The 18,273-nt window shown below is 40.5% G+C and overlaps 1 protein-coding gene across 1 annotated transcript in view; it reads right to left on the reverse strand.

Annotated features, from left to right (window-relative positions):
* Positions 1 to 16,806, reverse strand: part of si:ch211-186j3.6 (neural-cadherin) — a 306,902-nt gene extending 290,096 nt beyond the window's left edge. The window contains exon 1 of the mRNA XM_067494964.1: positions 15,091 to 16,806. Coding sequence (XP_067351065.1) covers positions 15,091 to 16,147 — 1,057 coding nt within the window. The 5' untranslated portion in view covers positions 16,148 to 16,806. The remainder of the gene's footprint in view (positions 1 to 15,090) is intronic.
* Positions 16,807 to 18,273: the final 1,467 nt, after the last annotated feature.

Genomic DNA, 18,273 nt, shown 5'->3' on the forward strand with positions numbered 1-18,273 from the left:
ATGAACTCTCTCAAGCTCTCCATCACTCAATACTCTATAGTGCATTGTCCTTGTGTTCTGTATAACCTGTTCTATAGATAATATGCTGTGCCATGGGAATGTTTGTGTAGAAGAAACCATCCAATGAAACAATTTTCATAAGAAACTTTCTTGTGTTCGGTTGATGCTAAACCCAAGAATCTTGAATGGAGCTGCCTTTAGCATTTACTTCTTTCTGTTGATTAAAGCATGGTAGTAATGCAGGGCCTTTTTGTACCAGTTCCTTTTGTTACTTGCAGCCACCAGTGGCCTTCAGCTGGAGGGAATCTTTAGAGACTCTACTATATTAGCTACTTGTGATTTTGTCTGTTATTCTCTGCTATCGTCCCCTAAATGATAAGAGCCCTGTTATAAGAGATTATTGAGATCATAAGGTCGTAGCATTGACCTGTGTCCCAGCTTGCAGTGCCTTAACTAAGTCTGTAAACTAAATATATATAAAAAGAACTAACATGTCAAGCTGTGAACTGTGAATAAGTGATATAACCTTTTAGTTTTTTTTTTTTGTTTTTTTTTATATTTTATAGCTTGTTGCATTGCAAACCCACTTCTTGCCTTTTTGCAAACCTTTTAGGTTTGATATATAGGCTGTCTTCCAAGGTGCTGGAAAGTTTAGTAGCAGAAGCATGTAGTGTTAAGGTAAAGGCCAGTTATGTTCATGAAAAGTTAAGTTTCCCTAATAATCTGTGACAGAATGCAAACTTCAGGTTCCTGCATGACAATCAGACATTGTACACAATCCAACTCCCACCCTTAGCCCATTTCTTGCTTGGTAAGGGACACACTACTCCACGAATTGCTACTGAACATTGCATTTAGATGGAAATGCTTAGATACATAATATTGCATATTGGTTGTAATTCCTATGAGACTGTTGGTCTTCTTATCTACTTCTCTTTGTCACTTTTTTTTTTTTGCTTACTTTTTATCATGGGCACTGTGTCAGTTCTGTAGTGAAGAAAACACTCAAGAGATGATTGTCCTTTTGGTCCTCTAGCAGTGTTTGAAACAGTCTAGTGATTTTAAACCAGGAGTCACATGGGTTTGGTAGTGCAGGACAGGCACAGTGTGGGAGCTGAAGTGCCCACAATCAGTTCTTCTCTGGATCAAATTTTCACCACAGTTACGATAAAAATAAAAGAATACCGCTTGAGGCATTTTCACAAGACGTGACACAACCAAAAGACCTTTTTAGTAAATGGCTAAACAATATTAACCAAATTTCCCAACACGGTTGTAAATCGGTCTTTTTCTAATACATATTTCATTGGTTTCACTGGATTCACATACAAATACATGCAAGTCGTGTAATCAAAGTTCCAACCAAAGTTGCACTGTGCCAATCGAAGCTCCCTTCCCCGGGACTAATGCCCCACCCCACGTGCAGTCAAGCTCATGGCACATCACTGAGGATGGTGCTGACATAAAAATGAAAGCCTGTGAATACTAACCAAAAAGAGAAGGGTGGTATAGAGTGAAACCGTAAGTTCTGGGTTGCATTCGGAAGGAAGGACATCTCATCAAGAGTTCTAACATTGTTAACAGAATTGGAACAGAGCTTGAATTTTTCACAGAGAACGTTTAAAGAATACTGAATACTGGACAGCAAGGAGTTGCCAAGGTTGATATAGTAGAGGCTAGCTCGGACATGATGTGAGGACTTTGGCTCTCCACAGAAACTAAGAAGAGATGGATGGTTGTTGTCTCAAAACTTTTTCTCCAGACATTTGTTCTATTCATTTTGCTCCAGTTCTCCTCTCATATTGAATTACTGTAATCAATCCCATTGCTTGTCCAGTGTAATGAGAGGATGTAGACACTTAGAACATTATGTGAGAATTAAATGATTTACAGGCGACTGCAACTACAAATAGGAGACTACTACTACTAGAAGCCTCCCTCTTGAGTATTTATTGCATCTCCTGCATCCCCTGCACTGCTAACAATAATACTTTGAGACCACTACAGCTCTGACCTTTTGCGTCGTTTCCTTTGTATTTACTACTGCAGTGGTAGCAGACCCCTGAAAACCACACTGGATGAGAACACCAGATAAATGTCCAAAATGCAAATCGAGAGTGCTCTTGCAGATGTGCCCATTACAAAGGTCTAATTTAACGAATCTACCGCTGCACTCTCCCCTCCATGCTGGAACAGTTTTAAAGTGACGCACAATCTGACAAACAACAGGGTACATGATGCCAGCTCCTCTTTCTGCAGTGTCCTGTTGGTGTAGTGGATAGATAAGAGAAAGAGATCAGGCACTTGTTATATTGTGTGTGAGTGTGTGTGTGTGTGTGTGTGTGTGTGTGTGAGGGAAAGGGACAGAGAGTGGTTTCCAGTCTTTAATTCTCAACTTGTCTGTCTTTAATCAGATGAACTGACTTCCTCTGGTTCAGACAGAAAATCAATCACAGTAAAGCACACCAATCACTGTCTGTCTGTGTGAGCCATACAGATGTCTACAACGTGTGTGTATGTGTTAATATTGCTCGATTAAACTTAAAAAAAAATGTATCTGTTTTTTATAAAAGGAATATTGCACATTTCAAATGTGTCTGAAATGAGCTTTTGTGTGTGTGCGCGTGCTGTGTTGTTCTATACTTATTTGTCCATAATTATGACTGTGTTTACATGTCTATCCTTGAATGCATCAGTTCGTCTACACGCGTGACTGTTTGGATGCTTTTCAACGTGAAAAGCGCGTGTTTCTGTGCGCAAGTTGAGCCATGGTGTGTGGAAGGGAGAGAGGGGGTTCAAAGACATATTCAGATGCTGTCTATTGATCTGTTTGACAGTCTCCTCATATCTCCAACATGCCGCAGGATTGCACAATCACTCACACTGATAGCATGAGCCAGAGAAGGAGAAAGAGAAAGAAATGAGTCCCTGTTGACCAAAAAAAAAAAAAAAGTGACGTCTGAAGAATAAGTGAAGAAAAGTTGAATAAAGCAAGCATATATCAACAGCTGTGGAAAAATGTAATGGTGCGGGAAGACGAGAGAGGGGGAAATTTTAGGAAAAGAAAAATGGGAGCCTGATAAGAAATGGTGACAGTGGTGTTGAAGGCAGGGGAGATAGATGAAGGAGAGAGAGATGAAGGAGAAAGAAAGCAAATATCTGTCTTTGAGCGCACATGAATGTATGTGGTGGCATGCAAACACACAATGTTACAAAATGGAAAGAAAACACTTAAATCGTGTTTCACGCAAAAAGGGGGGAAAAAAACGTGTCTATTTGATCAGCAGAAAAAAAAAGGAGAGCGTAACAAGGAGGACGAAGAGCAGAAAGAAGCTCTCCTGTGTGCTCAGCACATTAGAGGAGGTGCTGCAGGCCAGCAGTCAGGGTAGGTCTGACACCACACACACACACACAAACACACACACGAGCTTGCTTGCTTGATCCAAATACTTGTTTACTGACCCTCCCACACACACTCGCAATTACACACAGACACACACACACGCAGACATTAATTGATCCCGCTGCAGCAGAAGCCAGCAGAAAGGCCAGACATGAGGAAGCTACCCCGTGGCTTCTACCCACACACAAATAAAAGCTGCTCTCACCATATTACAGCAACACACACTCTGACTTTGCAACATAACTTAAGTACAGCAAATGACCTTCACACAGGAGTTTGGAGGCATGAACGAAAAAGATTACTGACATAATTAACATTCAGTTTCTTTTAATGATGTAGTTTTCTTGGCATAAACGCTTAAAAGGGCTCTTGGATATACTGTACTGTACCTGCACACTCTGTGTAATAAGTTCATCACATGGCCTTTGGCTGCGTCTTTAATCCAATCCTTTTAAAGTCCACCCAGATGATGCCACTGCTGAAGTCTCGTAGGATATTTTCAAACCCAACTGGTTTAAAAAGTGTTTGTTTTGTACCTTAACAATTTTCAACTTAGATGCAACTTAAATCCAAGACTTCAGTGGGAAGGAGGTCAGAATAAAGAGCGTTGGCAATTTCATCAAAGTGAGAATATATCAACCAAATATTGACACTAAAACCTATTCTGCACTAGTTCATCTGACAGAATGATTCGTCTCACTCAACGTTTATATCCAGTGAGTTTGGAAAAATAATTGTTTTTTGCTAATCAAAACCACACGACACAGTGGCACTTAGTATCCTAATATATTTTACTAAGCCTGCCAGCATGTGGAGTATGTAGCTAGTGACGCATAGCTATAATGGTGATAATAACCTATAATAGCAATTGAATGGCTTCACAACATTCGAAACAAATTCTATTCAGCCCTTCACCCATTTCCCAGGTTGGCTATAAGAAGTCATGGATCCAAAACCTATGACAGGCTGGGGTATAGTAAAATTAATTTTCTAGTTTCTCAAATCGCCGGGGATATTAAACAGACACCCAGTCTTCAAACAGAGGAATAAAGTCTCCCTAGATTAGTTCTTACCCATTTCTCATTTTACAATAGCTTTTGTGAGCTATATGCCATATGTGGCTACACCAACCTGCTATTTCCTGCACTCTGTGTTAAGCCGAAGAGGTAGAACATGGAAGAACTGCAAACACAGTAGATATTACCAGCCTGTCCTTTTGAACCATTAAGCATTAGCGATGTTCTTTAATTAAAACTTCAAACTCTAAAGACATGGGCTTTAAGCTCAGGGAGCCACATGATAAAATGGATTTGGAAAGAAGCACTGCAGGCACAACGCTCTGGTCAACTGAGTTACTGCCTTACATTAGTGAAATTAAATTACTTTGATGGTCACTTTGAAGAACACTTCAGTTTGAACTATGCATTAATGCTGTTTATATATATATATATATATATATATATATATATATATATATAAAATGAGTTATGAAATGGCAACAGTGCTGATGTTACTGGTGTTACTGCTAACAATATATAAATGGTGGGACATAATTCAAAATCACAAGCCTGGCATAAACGAAGCAAAGGTAAAATTGTAAAAAAGTCGAAATTCCATTAAAGAGTAAAACATGGTGCTAGAAATCAAATTTATTGCTCAGAAATTAAAATTGATCTTGATACAAATTGTTTCTGCCAACTACAATGAATTATTCATGATGATTTTTTTTTTTCTCTCAAGAAGTAACTATGCAAATCGACAAAGCTGGGAACCACACAGGGATTACTATCCAGCTTCGCCTCTCATCCCATTGTAATGAATTAGTAATCAAGTCATTAAGGTCAAGAATTTGCAGATTCGTCTGTCACTAAACAGATTTTTGCAGCGGAGTTTAGTTTCTCTCTGCAGTGGGTGGGAATCTTGTAAAATTGTGCTTCTGTTCACCGCTTGGTGTTTGAGAACTGCCGTTGGACGGCTGCTGATGTAATGGTGACCGCTTCCTGTTCTAGGAGCCTGGAGTCATCTGCTTTCAGGTCTGTTAAGTACAGAGTTCTGGTGTTATTTGATGTCACATGATCAGTGGCAGCTTTTTTTTTCCTTTACCCCACTGCAGCAGCCCCCTTAGAGAACAGAGCAGCGGTGTAGAATTATACATGGATTGTAGGGATATATTTAAACTAATAAAATGAAGGTTTTTGTCTTTGACAGGGGCATAGAGGAACTTCAATATTGAGTTATGTGATAAAATAATACAGGACCAGCAGCAATCCACAGCTTATTCTTTTATTCGCATATTAAAGCACTGGTTTGACAATTTGGGGAATATGCTCAAAAATCCATTTAGTGCCAAAAGTTAGAAAAACAGCCTAGAGACCAGGGGAAACATCAAATTGGGTTTTCTACAAAAGGCCAAAAATCATTCTGCCAACATCACCTTAGCTCGCCGATTAATACGTTATGTCTTGTTTGTTTGATTTACAATATTTGTAAAGTTTAAAACATGATATAACTTGTTCATCTGTGAATCTTTGAGGTAGTGATAAGTGGATTTAGTTACTTTTTGTTAACCTTCACCTTGGAAGCGGGCCACCGATGCCTTTGGCCTCTTTGGCGTCTGTAGTGCAGCTCCTCAGTGTGGCTGCCAACATTCTAAGACTTTGTACAGCAGAACCCGGGGCTAGACACTGTGTATCTTTACTCACCAGGACCTGTCACTGATCATTACAACTCTACTGTATTGTTGAGCCAGCTCACTAGCCTGCGCACCTGTTGCCCTCATAGTGATTTCCACTATAATGTTCAAAAAGGAAACTTGACTTTCTGATGCTTGAACAATCAGACTTGTCTAAAGACACTACATAAAGACACACACCAATTTTCCAAAATGAATCTTTTCTTCAAACTACAAAAAACAAAGGTTTACCAAGTAATAAAAACAAAGTTTCAACTCATTATTTCAAGTTAAAAAGAACAGACAATAAAAATACTGACAATACCAATGAAAAAAAAAGCTTGAAAATATAAAACTCATAAAAAATATTTTTCTATATTCCTTAAAATGGCAACTGTGTTTGTTTATGCTGCAGCAGGTCTAAATACTTTATGACCAAATGCCAAACCCAACAATATTCCTAGGAGCTCTAGCTGCGTTCTGTGTTTAGTGATAATTAGCAAATAATTATATGCTGATGTTGGCATTTAGGTCAAAGCACTGCTGTGCCTCAGCTCAAACTTTGGCTGAAGTCGTTTTGCAGGAGGCCACTTAAAGTGTAAGCTGTACATTTTTTTTTTTTGGAGGATGTTATTTTCACACAACGTGTCCTAAACCGTTTACAAAATTATCCATAACCTCGCATGTTCAAATACCCAGACTTAAGATACTCTTAGTATCTCAGTTAACACCATTTTAAACACCTGTCATGCGTCAGCAGTATAAAAATCACATTTTATGCACATTTTTATGACCCTTTACAATTAAATGAAGCAATTTTAAAGGTTGATTTTTGTAAGGTGAGAAATAGAAATATCTACTAATGGGCCTAGTTGCTCCTATCAGACATTAAACAATGAAAAGCTTTTAAAGTTTCCGTTCCGAATTGATGGATTGCAGGTCGGAGCTGAATCAGGGCACAAGGCCATCTCCAACTATTATGAGTATGATGCAACTGAAGGTCTGTAAACGGGATGGTGCTGTACTAATATCAGTTCACTCTTAAAAAATACCATCTTAAAATTTCACTTTGTGGTGATTCATGGATTCCTTTGTTGGGATGGTTCTCATTGCTGTGTATATTACTGAACATGACAGATTATTATTACTGCATTAACTTTACTACGACTGCGTTTCACAAACAGGCCAAGCTCCTAGAATGTTGGCAGCCTCTCCTGGCCTCTGCAGAGCCTTTGGATTTGGACGCAAATCTGCCAAACTGGTCTGTGTCACAAAACAGGAAGACAGCACTGTTCTTCCAGAACAAATGATGCTAAAGCTTTCAGAGTTTCTGGCAATGACAGATGGTGGAAGGAGTAAAAAGTCTATTTTAACAAATCACTTCCATGATGTGTATCTTGTGTAAAGCCACGCAGAAGGAACAAGAGGACAGTAACTGGCAGTTTGATGATACTTGCAGCATAAGAAACAATGCTGCAAACAAGACTATGGCTATAATAAGACTATCAGTCACTTTGGCATCTTTAGCAAATGTATTTAAGAAGTGTAATGCTCTTGAGCGGTAGTTAATACTTCAACTTTATTTAGCGCCCACACCGAATTTTACAGATCATCCGTATTCACTGCAACAGTTAAAATAAAATTCAAATCTCTTTTGATGACCAAAAGCCCATTTCAGACAAAAATCACTTAATTTTGATCTCACTTAAAGGCTTTTTTACGACTCTTTTAAAAACTTTTAAAATGGCACCCAGTGTTATACACCTGCGAGCATCTTGGAGACGTGACACCCAAACATTCCGTTCAAAAGTCCATGCAATACAATATTTCCAGATAGTCATCTTTGCTAGTTATGCACATTTACAGTATGATTTAGACATAACTTACGTCAACATAATTGATGACGTTCAGGTTTGGATTTCTCCGAGCAATGTGTTTGAACGATTAGACATAATGTTACGGTGCAAGAGAAAATAAGTCTGTCAAGTCTGAGAGTCACTGAAACATGCAGTTCAGAAGTAGGCAGACATAACTAATCAGATAAAGAATCGTGACACATATCAGCCGACCATCCTAGAAGGACTGACTGTTGTGTGTGTATGTACACTGAAAGTGCTGGTATAGAAAGGTGAGGTTTCCCCTGACTTTCTGTTGTTGAGCTGGAGTCTGTGTTTTCACTGTGTGTCATAATTCATAGTGGCTCATTGGGGGAATCCTGCCGAATTCACGGGTCATGCACAGTGTCACTGGAAAACGTTTTTATGAGTTTATCATTTTCAGTTTTTTCCACATAGTGTGGCTTGCTATTGGAATCTAACGTCTCTAGGTAGGGGCCTTTTGCTCCTCTTCATCTCTTCCCATCTTCATCAGATTGAAATGGTTAAAACCACCTTTCAGCCAAACCAAACATATACAGGTAATCTGTAGCAAGCCCAGGTAAACAGATTCCCTAGACCATAAAATGGCACAACCTCATTTTCTCTATGGACGTACATTGTCCTCCGCCAAAAGCTAAGCCTAGAAATGCATGACTTAAGTTAAAATGGGTAAACAAGCACAATCATTCTGGCTGGTATGGAGGTGTTTTTAGCTTTGAAAAAACAGGTGTCGCCCAAAGTTATTAACTTATTAACTTTGCTTCCTAAACCCTGAAACCACCTGTCCACTTTTGTACAGAAGGTGATGCAGGACTGATAGAAGCAAATCACTACTAAAAAAAAAAAAAAAAAAAAACATGCCACGGTGGTATAGTACCTCTTTATATAGAGAATGCCATGACAGGAAAATGGCACAAAAAAGCCGCCTTAAAAAAGTGTCAAAGGGGCTAATGACTCAGATCAAGCTCATTTCATACATTTAGTTCTTATTTTCTACAGCAGGCAAACATTATTTTTCCACAGAAAATCTAGGCTTCCTTTAACGACTACTTCATCTTGAGAAACCCTAACGGTTCTATGGAGGTAATCTCCATCTCTTTTACTATTACCAAAAGAAGAACCGTGTTTTCCATTCCTCTGTGGGCTCACAGCAGATCATACACTAACACTCTATCATCCATTCAACCAGAGCACTTGCCAGTGAAAGCCAGCTATTCCACAGCACATGTGACAGTATCTTAAGCTGCGAATTGGGATTTTCTAGAAAACTGCAGTTGGCAAACCATCGCTGTAAGACACGGAGTCACCGATATGAAAGTGAGCTAAGGAAAATTGACTGTCTGTTTCTCTGCAGGCTGTGCACCGACCATCAGAGGCGCAGAAAATACAACTTTCAGCTAAAGCAAATGAAAAGAGCAATTGGAAATGCCTGTGGAAGCTACATAATTGCAGTTAGTAGTGAGCAGACTGTTAAATTGTGCTTTTTCTTAAGCAAGCATCTATATAAAAGACAAAAAAATGAAAACAAGTTATCAGGCAATGAAGACAGTAAAGGAAAAGTGAAGACAAGTCGATAGAGTGAAAGAATGCTCTGAGTTGCAGTTTATGCAAGGTGAAATTCCTTGATCATACCACAGTCTTTCTGGATGATGAGTTGAACTGTGTGTGCACTCACTGTGTGCATCTGTGTGCGTGTTTATTGTGAGCCAGAAAATGAAATGCATTGAAATATAAAATATTATATTTGTGTCATTAGACTGGGTTAGTGTGGGTTAATGCAGCTAACCATGTGTGTATGTATTGTGTGTGCGTACAAACCAAACAAGTGCTACTTCTCCTCTTTGAAGGAACAAATGAATGCAGACTGTCTCATCTTGATAAACAAAAGGACATGTAACATATGCAGCTAACAGGCTTCGCTCAGCGCCATCTGTCTGGCTATGGAATGGTAATTTGGCAACCTGGAACTCACAATGAGTTCACACGCAACACGGTGTCGTGTTTTGTGGGTGACTGTGCAGTTTGCGTGTGCATATCACATCGCACCCCATGTGAATTGTTTTTATGGACATAAAAGACATCTTATTCTGTTAACCGTTTTTTTGTATTGCACACATGTATCTGGATGTGTGTGTGTGTGTGTGTGTTTGTGTGTATTTAAGTGCCTTTGGTTAAGTGAGGTTCTGTGATCTGTGTGAAAGCAGATCAAGACAGCTGTTGCGATTAAAGCCAGTTGCTTTCTTTTCTTTGACCAAAGACGCCTACGCACAGGCTACATGCAGCACGTGCATGCACACATGCACACCTACAGTCAGACTTCACAAACACTTCTGAGTCACTCGAGAGACAGAGCCACTTCAGAGTTCCTAGAAATGGGAGTCATTTGGACAAAGTGCTGGCTGATTTCCTGGTATTCTTTCTTTCTTTCTTTCTTTTTTTTTTTATAACGTTCAGGCTCCGCTAACTAAGCCCTGGTGATTTCTGTTGTACAGTAATTGTTAATACACTCATAAATCCTATTACAATAATAACTACAATAAAAAAAAATCACATTTAACACACATTATCTAAAGTAATTTAAGTTTAAGCTATTTATTACAAATTCTAAAATTGCAATTGGCGTGTGCACAGTGTTGCTTTTAAAATAGACACTTTTTTTTACAGAATAACAAAGAAAAAGAAAATATGTTTAATCAGTTAAACCTGGAGATGTGTAGTATCAGGTAATGCACTTAGTATTGATTCAATTTCTTTTACAACGTGGAAAAAAAACTCTGTTGTACCACAAACATTTTATAGACATTCTGAGGATTGTGGAACTACTATCTTCGCTGTAAACATTATACACCACTGTACCTTGGTTACGTGTTCCTTTTTTTTTTTTTCTTGTTGATTTCAAAATAAACTTGTTGTTACAAATGTTACAATGATAATGGCCAAAAGCATTTCACCAATAATACTAAGAAAACAGGGGGTAACACAGCATAACTAGAGAAGAAAAAAGATTCCTTTCTGTATAAGGATGTGAGAAAAGCAGTGACTGATGTTTAAGTATAGCAACTCAAACTTATTTTCAAAATAAAATTCACTTGCAAAGGATGTGAAAATGATGCGAAATGGTTGTTGCAGGCAAAGTAAACTGAATCATATTCACATTGTAACATTTTAATTATATATGTTTGATAACAGAGAATTAGTAAACTTAAAAGATTGTTTTTTTAAGTACATTTTAACCAAGTGGAATGAGTTGACTTCACGCCATGTGACTGTTGCTTCTCATCAATCTGTCACACATCCTACTGGGAATTGGTAGACCAGTGGCTCTCTTTTGCTTTATCCATCAATGTGATTGACCCTCAGTGGCTCACATTTTAATAAAACATGTTCTACCAACCACGTTATTGTAAATGGTAAGAAAAGTCATGTCTGTCTATGGTTTAATCTTTTGCCCCTAGAACTGATATTAACACTAATCTAACACTAACACTAACCTAAGTCTACTATCTTCTTTTAAATGTGTAGAAAACAAAGATGTCAGGCAATTAAATAGAAGAACGAGGCATTTGATTTTCAGCCTTAAAGTTTTAGATACTGCGGCACATTTGCGTCTGCACCAAAGTTTTAAACTTTTAATAATTTTGAAGTTTAATAACGGAACATGTTTCCTGCCAGGACATGTGAGCAGAAGTGTGTGTTTGCTCCCAAACAAATGTGCATCGTACTCATTAGTTAAAAGAACAACGGCACAGAAAATGGTGAGAAAAGTTAAATACAAGATGTGTGGCAAAGCAGAAGTCACTGATGATGGAATGTGTGACAAACTTTATCGAATTAACCACATTTATCATTTCATTAACCATCATGCCCTGCAGTCAAAGGACAGTGTCACAGTGTCTGTTTAAAAAAGGGGGAGTTGGAAACTTTGAGGAATTTTAATGGTACAGTTATTTGCTGCTCTGTCAGGTGTTGGCACATAATTAAAGAACTTGTGAACATGAATATTCTGTACTGCCGAGACTAGATGCACACAAATTCAAAGACGGTTATATTAAAGAAATAAGAAAGTAGCAGTATTATGTGGTACTGTAAATGAACAGTATCTGTGGCAAAAGAAACCCTGGCAAAAACAGTGGAAAAGAAAAGCCCATGTGTCATTTAATTGTGCTCGCAGCCAAGTTTGTTTCGTTTACTGTACGAGGATGAGCTCTGATTTTTTTCACAATTCCCTTGAGATTTACCCTCATCTTAACCGTAGCCACTTCATGCCTAACACAACTGCTAAATCGCACGAAATAAAACAGTGTATTACTCCCTAATTTGAATGGTTTGCCTTGTGGGGGTGGGCAATTTGCCATCAAAGTCCTAGCGATGTGACCATAAACTGATATATCGTGCCACAATGTGTCTGATTCAACTAAATGCGCAAAAAATTAACGCCAACACTACTGAACCTCGGGGGGCACTAGTGGAGTGGGCCACAAATGTACACAAGAGGAGCTGATCTCCCGATGTGCAAAGCTCCCAGCCTCACTCACACACACACACACACATACACACACACACGTCAATCCCTCGAAGAATCGTGTCAAAAGCTCTCTCTTGTGCTGTGTTAAACTGTGCCTCCACTCCAACTAAATCCCTGGAGTGAGAGTGAAAATAAAAAGAAAGTAAGAGAGCAAGAGAGGGAGAGAGAAAAACGAGAGACACACAGAGAGAATGAGATGGGATTACGGGGATAATGTGAGCAGATGGAGGGAGGTCGAGGCTCCAGCAGGACTCTCCACTCCAAAAGGATTAAAAGACTTCAACCAAGCCACCAACAACCCAACGGATGCCGGCACATACTTCACACTTGATACACCAAGCTCAACCGGGGCTCACCCCACCCTGCCACCCGCTGCTAAGCCCCGAAATGAAAACTTGCTGTCTTTCAGCATGACACAGTAAACAGTTAGGTCATGGAAATGTATTCCACAAATGTATTTGCCCCCCCCCCCCCCCCCCATCCCCCCGGTCTTCCCCTCCTACCACGCATATAAAAGGTTAGGCTTTTGGGCTTTTTAAAAACCCATCCATTTAGGGAACATTCATGCTGATCCTCCTCTTTAAAGTTTGTACTGACATGCATCCTGTTAGAGCAACACATATCAAAATGTGGACATAGATGCACCCGAACCACGGTGAAGCCTCACCCACCCCATACAGCACTAGTCAGAAAGGGATTTGGCCACATAAGCAACAATGTGTGACATGTATCTAATCTGCAAATACACTAAGCCATTTTATACTTAATATACAGTATAATTCCTCCCTATTGTGTCTGGATGGATTTAGCCGGATTACACACTAAAACACACTTCCTGTGCGTTGAACTTTCATTTCATAAAAATGCAGACAGCATTTCTGTCACCGATTGTCATACGTGCAATTTACATCTCTTAAAATTGACATAAAAACATGTTTTGTTTTGTTGCACCTTCCAACAAAATCCTGCCAATTCATCCTTTGCAGGAGTGTTATTATTCAAGTAGTATTATTCCAATTGCCTCCTCTATTTTTAATTTCCAAAATAATAAAAAAATAAATAAACATTCTGTCACCAAAACAGTTTTATATGCTGACAAAGTACAGGGAAACAAATGATCATTTATTCAGCTTTATTCTACAAAAAAAAAAGGAAAAAAGAAAAAAAGGAGAGAAAAGTTTGTGACAACTCAACTTGGGTGGATTTGGTCCCAGCTGAGTGTGTGAAACAATAGCTGTTTTCTAAGCTTTGTTTTCTAAGGATCTATGAAGAAACTCTCTGAGGATGCTGCAATAACGTCTCACATATACCTATGAAAATACAGTTTTTACATTAATTTGAATGTGGTTAAATGACTGCAAACAGTCACTGGAAGTGTGCCAACATCAGGCACTGCTTCTTTTCTGCACCAGGCAAAGTTACATAGATAGATAGATAGATAGATAGATAGATAGATAGATAGATAGATAGATAGATAGATAGATAGATAGATAGATAGATAGATAGATAGATAGATAGATAGATAGGACCATGTCAATATTAAACTTTTTCTTGAGGATACATATTGTGTTTGCTCTCAGTGTCACACTCAACTAGCCCGGTGTTTTATACCTTCACATATGCTTTTATTAATGTTAATATGTCTGCATGTCTGTTACCTCCCCCTCTGTCTCAGTGGTCTCGCTCTTATTTAACCGCAGGTAACCTGTTGGTACAGTGGCCATTACTGCACCACGCTTTTCCCCAGACGTCCCAGCACCTGTTTCTGCTGGCAGCAGCAGCAGATTTTTTTTCACGCTGTCCAAATTCATCTAAACAAGCGAATCACCATCAGCACCGACGAATGTCATTCAGTTTAACCTCTATTGTACACACAGGGCACTTTGATGCTGCTAGTGTCCAGACGCTCCAGGGCAAAACTGTTCTTATCTGCAAGGACTGGATTTGACACCTTCTGGGTCTACTGCTGTAACAAGATACCTCAGTGGCTACCACATGGATCACATCATGAAGATCTGAGACTGGAGCCCCACATGAGCTCAGGCTTTTACAGTATGGGTGGCGTTTTTCACTGTTCACACACGGACACTTCCCTCATAACCTTCCACCAAAACCTTGACCCAGGAGGCTGCAAACACTGACCCTTCTATTAAATACTTAGGTTTTGAATTCAAACTACCGGGTATATTGCAACAAGAACATACAGTGTAGCTCACCAAAATAGAACCTGCAAGTTTGAGTTCTGGGACAGAAAAATCGTTTTGCAGTAACATTAAACCAAACAACGTTTATCCGTTGATCTAGAAAATAACGATTACTTCACACTGGTCCAAGGCTTCACTGTGTGGTGATTATAACTCCATCAGCACTGTAGAATGAGTATAGTACACAACTGATGTGGAACAAAGGAAGTCTCTTTGTAAAAGCGCTCCTCCGTCACTTTTCTTCTGCGTGCGTATTTACGCACGATGTAACAAATCCAAATAAAAGACACAGAAATAGAAAACCATGACGGAAAATATGTTATTTTTCATATGTCCATCGCAGGGAACACACAAGACAAGCGTCTCTCCCTCCTCCCTTTCGCACTCCCAGCTCGCTGTCTCTGACTCACCTCTTTTATCTTGAACTTTAACGGTGATCTCCACCAGAGGCTCCGTCTCTCGGTCCAGTCTCCGCGATATGACTATATCCCCGCTGTCCCGACTCACGCTGACCGGTGAACTCTCCAAGTCGGGCTCTACCAGCTCGAACGTGGCTGACGGAAACCTCACCGGGTTCAGGTTCACCACCACTGAACCGATCCCCGCATCCTCTGACACGTTGATGAAAACTGGACTTTCTGATTCCAGTACGGACCTGGACTTTCTCGCTAGCACTTTAAGTTGGGATTTCCGTTTGCCAGGTTCGGGGTTCAGCGAGGGCGCCACGGGCCATTGCCTCGGATTGATCTCCACTGCTATGCTCCGACTTGTCCGGGGCGGCCAACCGCGGTCCCGGGCAAACACTTTAAACTTAATTGTTTTATCCAGACCGAGGATAGAGTCCACCAAGAGGATGTCACCGGTTTTGGGTACTGCGTAGAAACTCCCGTTTTTGGGCAGGGCGAAATAGATGAGCTCCGCGTTCTTGCCGCTGTCATCGTCCAGCGCTGTAACCGTGTAGATCGCCGTGCGGAGCGCAGTAGCATCATCGAGGCTCAGTCTAACGTCGGTACCGGGAAAGGCCGGCTGGTGGTCGTTTGTGTCGAGGACGTCCACCTTGATGGACGCCACCTCAGCAACTACTGGAGACTTCCCCCCATCTTCCCGCGAGTGCCCCGCGCATTGCCCGCAACATAATCCCAGACCCAGTGCGTATTCAGCACGCTCCTCGCGGTCCAAAACCCGAGAAGTCTTAAGTAAAATATGTCCCCGTTTGTGGTGCGCAAAGACTCGGAAATTCTCACTCCCGTCCCCCAGGAGTTTAAAGTGCGCTACCACTGAGCCGGTTTCCCCGGTGCCGCACAGCCTCTGTGAGTTGAGCGGCTTAAACGGGACGCTCAGTCCATTGACACGGGAGCCCGGAGATGAGTTTTCAAATACATGGCCGTGGAAGAACGGCACGTGCTCCACGGTCCTGTTCCCGAAAGCGCACGAAACCAACAAGGGTAAAAACGCGACCCAAATCATGACTGAAAAAACTCACTGGTTCCGATGCATTAAAGGGCTTTTGCTACACCGAGCTCCATAGGTACACTCGTTCCTTGGGGGGTATTTCTTCTATTCCGCTTCAAGATCCACGACTTCCATTAAATTGGACCACAGATATTTGTTGGCACCATACTCCAACTCGATGCAGACGAACTTTGTGTGTTTGTATAGTGCGTCCTCCTCCTCTCCTTCCCTCTTCTGTCTGCAGTCTCACCAGCTGTCTGTCTGTGCGCGTCCTAGGGTAAAAATGCTTCTTACAGCTCGAGTGCGCGCGTACCTCCGTTTTATTCCTCGCTTTTTTTTCCCCGTGTGTTTTTTTTTATTTTATTTTTTTTTTGGATCGCTCACACACGGAGATCACACTTAATCCACGAGTTGCTGCGAAGTGCTGCACAGCCTAACAGAAAGTTCCTTTTAAAATAGATCAGAATCCTTTTTCTTTGCAAGTCGGATGTGCTGCTGAGACGTGGGTCATCGCAAGGATATCTCAAAGAACCGGCTGTTTTACGCATGCATTGCCAAAACACCCAACGCAACGCATCTGCAACAGAGTGATGCAGCGGTAACGAATTCTCTCATCGGAAATGAACTTCTCAGCAAAGCAGGAGCGAGTCAGATCAGCTCGAGCTCGACGCGCGCGCACAAACACCCACACTGCCACAGCCGGCAGCGCGCAATTCTGTGTGCGAGAGAGAGTCTGTGTGTTTGTATTTGTGTGTGTGTGTGTCAGGAAGATCCTCAGGGAAACAACCCGACCTCCCTTCCCTCACTGATCAATGTTCACTCTCGCACGTCCTGATACATCACTCTTCTTTCCAATAACACGTCGTCTCCTTTGGATTAAAATAATGTAAAAATCGATCATTTTAAAACGCCTCCAGGGGGGCAAACGATGGGGTGCATAAAGGTTTACAGCTCCAGGCAAGGACTCAGAAAGAATCAAGAGCTGTCTATATGTCACAGAGAAATGTCCCGATTGAACGTGTTCTTCCCCATTTGTGTTTGGGTTCAGACCCTTTGGCCTCCAGGGGATTATGACAGTTGCTGGCAGGTCCTCAGCAAAATGAACAGTTTGGAATTTAATAGAACAGATGTTTTTCTTTCTGTCAACTATCACATTCATATCTCCTACCCAATTCAAAACCACAAGTACAAAACCAACAAACCTTCCACATGGATCCCTGTTAAAAAAAAAAAAATCTGAGGTTGTTTGTGGATCCAAGGCATGTGGTGCACGATCATTATCACATCCAAAGCGATGGTGTGAGCCTTTTTTTCCCCCCTACTGTTTGAACTCCTACTTGCTAAAACACTGCAACCTGTGCAGTTTTAAAAACGTTCAAATCAGCAGTCGTTGGGTAACACATGTTTCGGTCCTTCCATAGAAACCATATATTCAGTCAAAGTTTGGTTTTGTGTGGGAGCGACTCTCCATCAGTGTTTAGCATAACATTGAAATTTGGGATGTGAAGGTGAGTCGACTCTGCTTGGCTTCAGAAATGACTAAAGCGGATTGGATGTCAAGAGATATATACATTTCAGGAATCATATGCTGTGTGAACAATGTACCATACTTACATTTCGTCATTGCATCCATCCAGTTAGTTTGCAAAACACTGTGTGACATGGAAATCATGTAACATCTTGCTACTCTTCTTGTAATATATTTAATCAGGAAACAAATTAGTAATGATATACATTGGCATGAATTAGGGAGTTGACTGCACACTGCATCCAGGGCTCCTGTAAACAACTAATTACTATAAATGAGCATCAGTGTTGTTATTGTCACTTGTGGCCTTGGATGAACTTTTTTTCCCCCCTTACTCGAAACACATAAAACCCACCAGTGAGGAGTAATTGTAGTTTTTTTAAGACAGCAATTTACCTGCTCGGAGAATTTTTCTTTAAATGAGCATGCTGACCACGTCGGAATCATATCACGACTAATTACTAATTATCCTTTTCCCCTTGTTCAAATATAATACAAGGCAATATTAGCTTTCGCAAGTAATACAATAACCACACTTTAATTACACCATGTAGACAGGAGAAAACAGTTTAAACTCAGACTTTGCCTTTTCTGTCAGAATGCAGACATGCTT

This window comes from Channa argus, chromosome 2 (genome assembly GCF_033026475.1).
Source record: "Channa argus isolate prfri chromosome 2, Channa argus male v1.0, whole genome shotgun sequence".
Classification (NCBI taxonomy): Eukaryota; Metazoa; Chordata; class Actinopteri; order Anabantiformes; family Channidae; genus Channa; species Channa argus.